This window comes from Pleuronectes platessa, chromosome 16 (assembly GCF_947347685.1).
Source record: "Pleuronectes platessa chromosome 16, fPlePla1.1, whole genome shotgun sequence".
Lineage (NCBI taxonomy): Eukaryota > Metazoa > Chordata > Actinopteri > Pleuronectiformes > Pleuronectidae > Pleuronectes > Pleuronectes platessa.
The window spans coordinates 14683079-14695708 of record NC_070641.1 but is presented as its reverse complement, the minus strand read 5'-3'; the positions used below and the strand labels follow the sequence as shown (position 1 = coordinate 14695708).

The following is a 12630-nucleotide window of genomic DNA, read 5'->3' as shown; positions in this document are numbered from 1 at the left end:
GCAAGCCAGCCAAACAATGGCCCTGATTTAGGCCGGCTGGGCGGTGGGCGAGCATAAGGCCGGGCTGAAACGTCCGAGGAACGCACCAGCGGAGGACTGGCATTATGGGCAGAATACAGTGAGGGGTCTGTGACAGGATGAGGAGAGACAGGGGAAGAGTGGTGGCATGCACCAGGACCGAAGAGCGGGGAGGGGGGTTGGGGGCTTCAGATAGGGGCGGTGAGTGTGTATGACAGAGGTCTTTTCTGCCTCTGACAGAGCAGTGCTTGTGTCCCGCTTGGCTGAGGAATGCTGCTGTCCTGGGTGACAGGGGATCATTATGTGGGCCTCATGTCACTACTGGACGTCTTGAAGCTGCACACAGAGCTGGCGCCTCACACAGCACACCACCGACATGCGTGACGGTCACACCAGGTGCGATACATGAGCAGACATTCTCAGCGCTCGGGGGCAGAGTCTCCTCTCAGAACTCCCGCGTCGACCCATCAGCAGATTCGGTCCACCGGCTCGAGGCTGCGGTAGTCTTTTCCATCTCGCTGTGTTTATTTGAAGATTTAAATACAGTCCGTACAGGAACCGAAGAGTTGGGTGTTGCGCCTGACAGCTGGAGGGCTCCAGACGGGGACATCATGTGTGTTTGTGTGTCCCAGTTGGAAGATGAGCTCGGTGGTAGTCGGTGCGAGAGGCAGCACGGAGAGCTTGTTCAGCTGTGCGAGGGCTTAGGGGTCAAACCCCGCCGAGGCTCTCTCACGCACACACACATGCTGCGACCGCGGGCTCTTTCTCAAGTACACACAATGGGGCTAAGACGCCCGGGGTGGAGGCCGGGGCCGCGGGCTCTCGGTTCTCACACTCTGGAGCAGCACCACATCCCAGCCTGGGACTCGGACTTGAGTCACGGCGCTCAGAGTGGCTGGCCGCTCCACTGCTCCATCATCATCTCCATTCTTGAAACATGAGGATTCACAGAGGTATTTGATTTTGTGAACAACTAAGTTTAAACTGCAGAATCGTGCTGTGTTTGTAGTGAATTGTATATAGTTGCTTTTTTTTAGCACAAAGTATTTTTTTTAATTATCTGGGAAGTAACAGGTTTGAGTGGATTTTCCTTCCGGGCGATCTCTCCTCCTTAGTTGACTTTTTATTGAGAAAATGTTTGGCTGAGCGCAGCTTCTATTTTGTGTGTTTCCCTGCTCAGCAATTTTTATTCTACATCTTCAAACTTTCTAGTTTTTTCCTTGATTTACTTTTCACAATAAGTCTAAAACTTTTTTTTTCAGATATCTCTTTTGAGCATTTTCATCATAATCTCTCCTTTCCAACCACAGCAGTCTCTTTTATCTCATCTAAATGTAATCTTGCATCTTTTTTTGTTTTACTGTCTCCTTTCAGTCCAGCTGCTGAAATCCTCAGACCTTGGGCGCCATAGTCTTCTATATCTAAAGGAGATTGGACATGGTTGGTTTGGCAAGGTAAGACACGCAATTTTTGTTCTTTTTAAACAGACACAGTCGCACACAGTGTGTGGGCTCTGAAACGACATCTTTGTTCTCATCATCACATTCTTTGATTGTCTTTGCTGCATCTTCTGTCATTACTGCACTAAATGTACTGTGATGTTCTTTCTACTGCGTGAGGAATGCGAGGGTAATGTGAGGATGATGATGTCAGTCCGGCGAAGCTAATCTCTGGCGCTTGTGTCAGGGTGTTGATTCCATGGGAGGGAGAGTAGAAATTCCCAGTCCCACTGAATTTGTTTCTCAATTTACTGTACAGTACATGCTGCTGCAACGCTTCCTATGTTTTGCTCATGCATTATTCCAATACTAGTTTTATTCGATCTCACTTTATAACCGCTGGCTGTTGCTAACTGCGGTCAATTTGAGCCCAGAACTCCTAGAGATTGGTGGAAGTTTTTTTTCCAGCTATTTCCTCGTGTGTGCACTTACTTAGGTTCTGCTGGGCGATGTCAATGTGGGTCTCAGCACCACCCAGGTGGTGGTGAAGGAGCTGAAGGCCAGTGCCAGTGTCCAGGATCAGATGCAGTTCCTAGAAGAGGTGCAGCCATACCGGTCGGTTCACCAGTCCATAGCAGTTTTAAGTATTTTTTATTATTATCAGTATTAATCTGATTATTGCATGTATGACGTGCTTCTCACGTTCCTTCTCCTCCACCAGGACCCTCCAGCACCCAGCCCTCCTGCAGTGTCTGGCACAGTGCTCCGAGGTTACTCCCTATCTGCTGGTCATGGAGTTTTGCCCTCTGGTGGGACATGGTTTAATTATTTGTATCACTCACACCACACTATTTTCTTTTTTGGTGTAGTGTCGTTTGTTGCATTCAGAAGCTCACACTCCCTAATCTCCTTCTCATCCTCTCAGGGTGATCTGAAGAGTTACCTGCGCGGTTGTCGAGTCGCTGAATCCGAGACTCCCGACCCTTTGATCCTCCAGCGAATGGCTTGTGACATTGCCTCAGGGCTTCTTCACCTCCACAAATACAACTTCATACACAGGTACAGCTCTATGCATCTCAATCAACCTGAAACATTGATGCCCTCGAAAGGAAGAACCAGAATGGTCAGTCTGCCCCCTGCTGTTCTCTCCCTGCAACAACATCCTGGTGCTGCCTGAGTAGTGGTCACAAACTCCAGCATCAGTGATTTTGTTGCCGGGGGTGAGCCCCTCTCACTCTCAGCCATGTGGTGGCTGCCATCGTAACCAGTCAGTGGCTGGTGGGCTGGAAAAGCTCCCGGTTTGTGGAGGAGGTGATATGAAGTGACTTAATTTAGTCCGCCTGTACATGGTCATGTAAAGATGTAACAAACCTTCACATTATTTTCAACATGGACACATTATGTGCTACCTCCAGCAATGAGGTTATGTTTCATATTGTTTGTTTGCAGCAGGATTACACATAAACAACTGAGCGGATTCTGTGAGATATTTTGCAATAGCTTTCAGCATAGTTACAATATCGTATGTTTCAGTAAACAGAAAAATGTGAAAACCCAGTGTTTGCTAAAAAGAAATAAAGAACTTTCCACTGCATAATGTTCGGACTGACAAGCGTAGAGTAAAAGTTCACCCGAAACTTGTTAAAGGGTATACTATGAAAGAGGGGTATTTTAATGCACAAAAGATGCATTGTTTCAGAGAAGTGAATTTCTTCTATCTTTCCACCGACAGCGACTTGGCCTTGCGAAACTGCCTGCTAACTTCAGAAATGTCTGTGAAGATCGGAGATTATGGCTTTTCTCACAGCCGATACAAGGTCGCACTGACTTTTGATAGTCTCTACCTTTTATTTTTCCAATTTTAACTTATCTTTTTAGTACTTAACTGTTTTTGTTCTTTTGGTTGTTATTTGATTTTCTTCTGCAGGATGACTACTACATCACACAAGACCAGATTTGGGTGGCCCTGCGCTGGATTGCGCCTGAACTCATAGACGAGGTCCACGGAAACCTGCTTGTTGTCGACCAAACCAAAAGCAGCAACATATGGTGAGATATTCCAAGAGGGACTTTCTGTCTCTGTTTATTGAGAGAACATAATCATTACATTTATCAGATTAAAAACATGGTTCTATACTGTACGCTGTATTCACGAATTGCATTCATGTCGATTTGTAGGAGATCGTATTGCCAGAATCTTAATTGGTTGTTCGTCTTTTCCTTGTTTTCTTAATTGTGGGAGGATTTATGCATAAAAAACTGAATGAGATATAAATGTACAGCAAAGAGGTACTGGTCACATAACATAAAGAAGGTCTGGAATGATGCAATTGAACACCTCATTGATCATTATCTGACATATGAGGGGCGAACACGCTTAATGGTTATTTCCTCCCGTGCTGCAGGTCACTGGGAGTGACTGTGTGGGAGCTGTTTGAACTGGGAAACCAGCCGTACAGACACTACTCGGACAGACAGGTGCTGACATATGCTGTGAAGGAGGAGCAGCTCAAACTACCCAAACCCCATCTGCAATTCCCCCTGGCTGAGCGCTGGTGAGACACGGTTGCCTGCCGACACAATCAGGGATTCACACTGTGCATACACATAAGTCAGAATGTTGTGTATCCTGAAAGCACCAGATATACGTTTTCTACTTTAAGAGGCGTTCGATTATCTAAAGGACCAATTGCTTTCTACGAGTCACTATGTCCCGTTTTTAAAATTGGTTTCTGCTCATGGTGGTGCACAAGTTCATTGTAGCAATATTTCTCTTTGCTAGCAAGAGCAGATGATCAATACTCTTCCTATTTTTTAAGATCCCCCTGGCATCGACCAGAGTTGAATCACCTCATTCATCTTAACCAGGGGAAGCCAGCCAAATACGGTTTATATTTATTTATCTTTCAAAATTGTTTGCCACTGAATTTCAATGGGTACCAGTGCTGAAGAGCCTCTCTCTCACCCACCCACCCACACACACACACAAACACACACAGAGTAAACCTATCCTGTCAGCAACTTCACTGCACTTCCTTCATACACACACATTATTTTAATGGCTAGTGACAATAACAAGTGGTATTGCTGGGTGTTGTTGGAGAGTGTTCATTTCAAAAGTTCTCTTGTATATTACCTCATTGTTCATCTAGAATCAATTCTTGACATTTTGCCTATCCCTCTCTCCTTTTAAATAAAAACCAAAAGGTATAAAGAATTGCTTCCCAGTGTCTTCACATGATATCTGACTGGTAATATGTTTCCATTCTAATCTCTCTCGCTTTGTTTTTCTTCTTTTCTCCCTCTCCTCTCTGTCCAGGTATGAGGTGATGCAGTTCTGCTGGCTTCAGCCCGAGCTGAGACCCAGTAGCGAGGAGGTACACCTCCTGGTCACGTACCTCTGTGCCAAAGGCTCCAGTGAAGCCGAAGAGGACTTTGAACAACGCTGGAATGCCTTGAGACCCAACCTGCTTGGCAGTACCTTTCACACGGCCACGTCCACGGCCCTAATCCTGACCCCTTCCCCCCCACCAGCTGACGTCTCTGGTGCAGACCAAACACAGGCAGTGGAGCTGGCCTCCTCTGCATCCTCCTCCTTCCCCCTCCTGGAACACTTCAATGACAGCTACCAGTCAGACACTGGGGATGACCTACTGACCGTGACAGAGACCAGCCATGGTCTGAACTTTGAGTACAAGTGGGAACTGGCTCGAGCCGAGCAACCGTACTGCTCTTCCTCCACCAGTGGGCCACTGGGGCAGGGGAACCCATATTACCAGGATATTTACTATTCAAGCCAAGGAAGCACCTCAGGAGGCTGCAAGACTGACAGCCTGACCTCAGGTACATCCCTGTCTTATTACGAACCCGAACACCCCGGTGTGGTCCCAGTGTTGAGTGCCCACAGCCCCTCAGTCAGTAGTGAGTACTATATTCGCATAGAGGAACCAGTTGAATGTAAAATTAACCTGGATGACAGCCTTGTGGACTACAGCCCAGGACTAGAGGCCAGCAACAGCAGGTTGTCCTCTGAGAGTCGCACTGGGTCATCAATGGCTCAGCCCAGTGCCTACTGGTCAACTGCTGACAACGCTAACTCTGCTGCCTACGACTCGGATTCAAGCCCCACTGTTCACCTAACCATCGACCCACTGCTGCGACAGGCACCCAGCGCGAGCCCTGTAAAGGTACGCCACTCCCACAGCCGGATCTCATCCAATCAGGAGGACGCGATCTACTGTGCACAGTCTTCAGCATACAAAACCCGTCTGTCTGAACCAGATAACTCAGCAGAGACAAACCATGTGCATCCGGTGGGGCGGCTGGAAAACACACGCAGTTTGTCAAATGCAGTAAGCAGCCCCAGCTTAGGCTTCTGCGATCCCTACCTTGAAGCAAGCACCGGCCGTAGCACAGTTAATGACAGCTGTCCTAATGTGATGGGTCCCCTCAGAAAGACGCTTCCCATCGTTAACCACATTAGCATTGATGTAGAGACAGACGACGGCCTGCTGGTGGCCCAGCGGAGAGGTGAAGACATTGAGGATGACCTTTTCTCAGACAGTGGTAACTGGACTTCGAACCATTCAGCGAACAACAATAGCGTGAGTTTTGAAAGCAGACAGACAGAGAGCGGGCAAGATGGTTATCTGGACCTTCCCTATATTTCCCATTCTAACTCGACAGAATTATGGTCTTTAACCAAGGCCTCCACCAAAACCTTCCAGAGCTGCACGTCTACTGGGACTCTGGAGGCAGGAGGAGGAGACGCTGGTTGTGATGCTTGTAGCGAGCCCACTGAATTGAGTTCATACATTCACTTATGTCACAAAGAAAAAGATGAAGCTGCCACTCCAATGGAAAGGAACCTCAATGCAGGAAATAGAAAAAATATCGATTCTCATACAAGTTCCAGTGTAAATTCCAGAGGTACAGGTCGCGGAATAGTGATTGGGAAATATGAAAAGCAATTGTTTCGTAATGGAGACAGACTGTACTCTGAGCCTAAGATGATACCTGAGACCAGCTATGTAAAGTCCCCATCCTCTTTCCAGGATCCTCAGGCTGGTCAAGCAGGAGGCTTGTCAGACAAACACAGGGCTACCTTGTGGGAAGGGGTTTCATCAGGAATATCTCTTGGTCTTGGAGACAAGAGGCTAAACTGTCCAGAGACATTGGAAAGCGGCAGAGCACTGGATGGTAAAGTGAGGGTGAGAGAATCCAGCTTCAGCCTGATTGAGATTGGCGACTACAGTGAGGACGACGATGACGACCTCACAGATATTACATCAGGTATCTTCGCCGACTTCAATCTAGATTATGCTGAGGTGGAGGAGGACGAGCTAAGCCCATTGAAGAATCTGAATGGAACCCCCGACTCTGTAGACACCCTTAATCTGTCCTCATCGATGGCAAGCCACAGTGATCAGGCCTTCAGCCCCGACCCCTTTAATACCCCCATCTTGCCCAAATCCCTGGACAGTGGCTATGACACTGAGAACAACGAATCTCCAGAGTTTTTTTTCAAAGAGCTTGGAGATCCACGAGGTGCTGATAGGAGCCCGAGCCTGGCTGGAGACCCTGAGTTTATACAGCAGGTGGGTTTAAGCCAGGGTGCCTGCACTTCCAACAACACCTCAGAGCTAAAGTTTAAAAGCCTGACTGATAAGAACCCGTACAGGGACTCGGCCTATTTCTCCGACTATGATGCTGAGAATGAGAGGAGCCCTCAAGAGAAAGGCAGTAAGTTCTTCGCGGGTACAACTGACAATGAATTCCACACTGAGAAATTCAACTCTATGAGAAATAACGATTCATTCCAGAGGAAATTCAATAAAGAAGAGAACCTAACAACTCTCAGACACATCAAAAGTTGTGCTGTTGTGAACCTCTCAGAGGCTGACCCAAACTCGCCCCATCCCCTTCCCAACCCCGGGATGTCAATGCTAACACCGTTCCCTCCGGAGATGGGCGGCTGCCTGACCAAAGAGTCCGCCCCCGCGGAAGAGGACCTCGGACTGGAGACGGAGCACTCAGGAGAGGAGCCTTCCTCAGAGCTCAGCGCCTCCATTGTGTCCGAACCGGCCTCCACTGTCCAGGACGCCTCGGCTAACCACGTGCAAGGGAACAGAAGAGGGGACGATTACTCCCCAGTCCGGTCTCTAAATTCGGACTCCACCTTAACTGATTGCGGAGACGAAGCCGCCAATGAAAATGAAAATGGTGACGGCTCCACAGAGGAGGAGGAGCTGCCCGAATTCAGTCACATCAGGGAGGAGACTGAGAACAGGAGGGCAGGCGTGACTCTAAATGAGGACGATTTTGAGGACATAGATGCAGAGGAGTGCGACTCACAGGACAGTATATGCGAAGAATCCAACGGCCCTGTCGTCCTGTCGACCTCCTCATCGCTGCTGGAGCTGTGTGGAGAAAACGTAAGAGCGCCACTGGAAGAGGCGGAGGATGAGGACGACTCCGATGACAGCGAGTCCGATGAAGAGCTGAGGACCTACAACATCCAGGATGAAGACAGCGAGGAGAGTGAGGAGGATTTCATCCCAGTGCCGGTGGTGGTAAGCGACTGCAGCCGGGCCCGACACCTCCGCAGCCTCCTGAAGATGCCCCCCCTGCTCACCCAATCCTGTGACGAGTTAGAGAGGAAGAAAAAGGCGGTGTCCTTTTTTGATGGCGTCACAGTGTTCCTTTTCGACCAGGTACATTGCTACATGTGTATTGCCTGTTAATGATTTCATTTTATTATATCAGAGCTTGTGAGAAATGTTTTCGTTGATGTCCTCCAGGAGAGTCCCACAGGAGAACTGGCCGACTACACGTTCGCCACAGGAACGGAGGAATCTCCAGAGTACTCGGACCATCGGCCACATCCTGACCCTGAACTTGAAGCCCAGGCCGGTGGAACATTATGTGACTCTGAAGAAACTGATGGGAGCTCAGAAAAGGGTGAGTTTGTCAGGGACATTAAAACACCACACACTCGTCAGGTTGATTTATCCCAGATGCTTTAATGGGACTGTCTGGTGTGCTTTCAGATGGTAGTTATGAATGGGAAGATGACCTTTCGCCTGACCCCCTCCCAGAGCCCCAGTCCTCACCCACATCCACCTCCAACAGTCCTGAGGCTCCCAAACCTGCAGCTGTGGCCCTCAACCGTTTTATGGTCTCGCGATTCTCCATTACACAAGTCTCTGACTCCCACATAGACTCAACAACAGGTTTGTAGTAACACTTTCATGCACAATTTCGACTATAGACCATATTCACGCGGCGGCCATCTTCCTCTGACGCTAAGGGTGGGAAGTCTGTCTGGGATGTCGAGTAAGATAGATGACCCAAAAACTTAACTTGTTTACCGCTTTTGACGAATTGAATAATGCGCAGGTGAGCATGCTAACATCCCAAATAACAATCCAACAATAACAACCACCAATCCATGAAGTCGAAGGAAAGCTCAGCATCTCCCTGGCAACATCAGCTTTACATTTAAGTTATCAGATAACAAACAGATGCATTGTATTGTGCTGAGGTTAAATAGCAGCTAACGCTATAAGGTGCTGAGCAAGTGCATCACTAAAAACTTGCCCCACATTAGCTGTAGGCAAATAATTAGTGTTAATATGCCATGTAACACTTCCTTTTAAATGACTTGCATCCTGGAACACAGCAGTGCGACTTCAAGACTCCCCACCGTACTGGCTGCTGTGTGAATATGGGCTGTTGTGAAATATTTACACGCTCACCTTAACCTGTTTGGTTACAATACTTATCTCCAAACAATTTTTTCCAACAGGCGGCTGTGAACATAATCCTAAAGACTGAGCGCTCCTGTGGTCCTGACTGGAGGAGGCCGAGTCCTGGTCCTCCTCAACACACAAAAGCATTATTATTGTATTCAGATGTTTTACAGAGTTTTTTATTTTTATCGACGTTTGGGGCATCTGACTGCGGAGACCTTCCCTGAGACGGTGCCTCATACTGTAGTGAAACACTGTTGATGATTTGCACACTTTGTTCTTTATTTCAGTTCTATGATATGATATGATGAGAGAGAGAGAGAGAGAGAGAGAGAGAGAGAGAGAGAGAGAGAGAGAGAGAGAGATAGAAAGCTGCTGGTATGGCAACCAGGGAAACGGATACACAATCTGAGTCTTTTGTTCGCAGAACAAAACAAAACACTATTCAAGTACAGTACAATGACAATAACCTGTGCTCAGTGCAGCATCGCTCTTTGTCGGTCACCTCACAGATCATATAATTTATGAATTTAAAAGAAAATAGATAAAAATTAAGTAATGACACGCCAGGCTTCCTTGCTGCTCCTCTCATCGGCTGCCTTGGTCTATCTGCTTAACATGAAGCTGGCATTTTATCAAAACTGTTACAACTTTAATGATTGAAGCCAGAAAACAATGCTTTGTGAGCGTTGCATAAGATGCTGTTCTAGAATCGGACCCTTTTTTAAACAGCCGTGGGTGGTGGTGATGGTGTTGAAGGTGGAGGCGCATAAACATGATTTGTCTCTTACTTCAAGTCGTGTCTGAATCATACCAATGCTGGGAAAAGATTATTTTATGACTGGAAATATAACTAGGTGTTGTCACTCCCTGATTATCACCACCACGCACTCCGGTTCATAATGACGGACTGTGTTGTCTAAAGTTACCATATCTGTCCCAAGCACTTTTCTCAAGCCAAACTGGGTCTGTATTTGTAGAAGTGATGGCTCTGTTGCTCAGCATCTCTCCCCCCCCCCCACACACACACCCTGGAATGCAGTATCTAAACATGTGAGATTCCCCCACTCGCGTCCACAGTGCCGGCTGCTCGTTCACTTTATTTTTGTGGCACATAAGCTTTGTCCAGGTTGCATTTCATCAGCAATAGAACTATCAACGTGCCAGTCATGAATGTTGAATGTCATCTTTATGCATTTTGTTCTACATCTATGTATTGTCCACAATCTCATACATAATGTATTCTATTCCAGTTGTGCCGAATGCCTGGGTCTGAGGTGTACACAAAAAAGAAAGACATTCAAAATAAGACATATCTCACATATTGTATGAATGTTATATCAACATGTAGCAGGTAGCTTGACTTGAATTACTACTGCTGCATCGACGGCCCCTTCCCCCTCTCTACGCTTCTGCAGCTTAAAGTGCCAATCCCGTTCCTTGTCACCTTGCCTTTTTACGTTCTGCAGGATGAGAGAACTTTGCTGTCGTATTTTTTAGTACAAGCACTTGAAGGGATGCAATCCGGGGTGATGGTCTCTCTCTCAAATTTGCCAAAGAGATACTTCAGAGCCCATTGGCTATAAAGTGGCGGACACATTTAAGAGAAGTTGAGGTGGGTTGTTCCATGCACCAGTAGTAACATCATCGCTGTTTCCATTTCTCCCTCACTTATGGCTATTGTACTATCCCAAACAAATAAATCCAAATACTTTTTCCCCTCCCGTGTCTGTTATCTATCTGTATGGTTAAAGATGTACAGTTGTTTTGTAAAAAACATAAAAATAAAGTATCACATAAATAAAATATGAAAACATGACAGAACACATAAAAGTATGAAGTTTGTGCCCATTTAGATTTATTTTGGACAGGATAATTTATATGCACTTTCTGTACAGTAACAGATATAATACAAACAGGGACCAAGGTGAGAAATGGACAAACAGAAAGCTATATAAAAAGTAAAAAATGCATTGGAAACTTGTTTCCCCCAAATAAGCTGTGTAATAAAAGCGCGATCATATCAGTCAGTGTAAAGGACTCATCCATGGGAAATAGATTTTCATGATTTAAGTGTTGAATTATTGCAGGCTGAAGAGGAACTTGAGCTCATACATCCATACACATTCTTGCTTTCCACATCTCTTACTATCCTCTCACACATGCATAAACAGATCTGCCTCAAGCTCCTCTCCCGGATGAGTTTATAATACTGAGAATGATCAAAAGCTGTGATAATACTGTACCTTATCGGATAAGCTACCACTCCCGCAAAGCTAATTATTTAAAAACAAAATGACCCACTATGTACGCGCTGTATCTCAGAGAGTGACATTACAAGCAAACACAAAAAGGGCAAATAATCCCAGCTTCCAGAATGAGTTCTGTATGGAGCCCCGAAAAAAAAAGAAAAGTAAAAGGCACAGTTCCCACATCTGGGTGTACTGTATCACAACTAGTAAATATAAAGTGAGCTACTATATCACTTAACAAAAGCAGAATAACAGTTTACTCAGCAACTGTCTAGTCCTAGCTTTCTGTGGCAGTATCCAGTCTACACGTTGTGTCTTCAGTGCATATAACAGTGATTCACTGAACCCACCGTGTTATATTCACCCTCGAGCCTCACTTAAAACAACTACTGCAGAGTGTGCCTCTGCTGCTTAATGCAAGTAATCCTAAAACATAATTTACAGTGTTAAAGAAAAAATCCCATAGTAGAAGTGCAGATAAATAATATTTCGACAGTATCGCTAGTAAAAACCTATTAGCCATACCTCATCCACAACTGGTGTGATCTAAATAACTAATAAAGTCTACACCGCCACACTTGAATGTTCAGGCTCAGACATTCAATGTCTGTGGAAGCAAATTTAACATGACCGGAAATTCTCAAGAGGGAATTACCACAGCAAATAAACTAAGTTCTTAGTAGAGTAAAATGGCCAGTGAGGAAAGTTGTCTTTATTTTTTTTTCTCCCAATCACACAACTTCACAACATGCCAGCGTCGGCCCTTTTTCTTTCCCCTCTCGTAGAAACAAGGGCCCGTGAGTGGACAGAAAGGGGACAGCAGGCCGCTAGTAGAAGATGGGTGCAGATCGGTCGTCGTTGAAGGTGGGCCGGAGGTAGACCTCCAGGGCGCGGTCACTGTGGGGAGAGGAGGGGTGGGGCAAGGAACAGTGACAATTAGGTTGCACACGGTACAAAGTTAAGAGAGAGAGATACACGCTCGGCGGCGCAAACCACACCCGAGGAAGTCTGCCCTCTAAAAGGTTTTGTTTCTTTAAAGCAAGTTCAGCAAACAGCGGTGGCAGCTGGTGTGAGTTTGAGCAAGCATGTGGTGAGAAAACTGTCAAATAAGGAATAAAGAAGAAAACAAAAACAAAAAAACAGGCATGCATGGCAGGGTTAGTGTCTTCT

The 12630-nt window shown here is 46.3% G+C and overlaps 2 protein-coding genes across 4 annotated transcripts in view; one reads left to right on the top strand and one right to left on the bottom strand.

The window, feature by feature from the left end:
* aatka (apoptosis-associated tyrosine kinase a) overlaps window positions 1-11621 on the top strand; it is a 32280-nt gene extending 20659 nt beyond the window's left edge. Inside the window, exons 5-15 of the mRNA XM_053444402.1 lie at window positions 1393-1472; window positions 1954-2072; window positions 2179-2266; window positions 2383-2516; window positions 3190-3274; window positions 3385-3506; window positions 3863-4012; window positions 4777-8170; window positions 8258-8417; window positions 8507-8689; window positions 9265-11621. Coding sequence (XP_053300377.1) covers window positions 1393-1472; window positions 1954-2072; window positions 2179-2266; window positions 2383-2516; window positions 3190-3274; window positions 3385-3506; window positions 3863-4012; window positions 4777-8170; window positions 8258-8417; window positions 8507-8689; window positions 9265-9293 — 4544 coding nt within the window. The 3' untranslated portion in view covers window positions 9294-11621. The remainder of the gene's footprint in view (window positions 1-1392; window positions 1473-1953; window positions 2073-2178; window positions 2267-2382; window positions 2517-3189; window positions 3275-3384; window positions 3507-3862; window positions 4013-4776; window positions 8171-8257; window positions 8418-8506; window positions 8690-9264) is intronic.
* The window catches only part of LOC128459281 (brain-specific angiogenesis inhibitor 1-associated protein 2), a 51500-nt gene continuing 49912 nt past the window's right edge, over window positions 11043-12630 (bottom strand). For all 3 annotated transcript variants that reach the window (XM_053444406.1, XM_053444405.1, XM_053444407.1), the window contains exon 15: window positions 11043-12357. The gene's annotated coding sequence lies outside the window, so the exon portion shown is untranslated. The remainder of the gene's footprint in view (window positions 12358-12630) is intronic.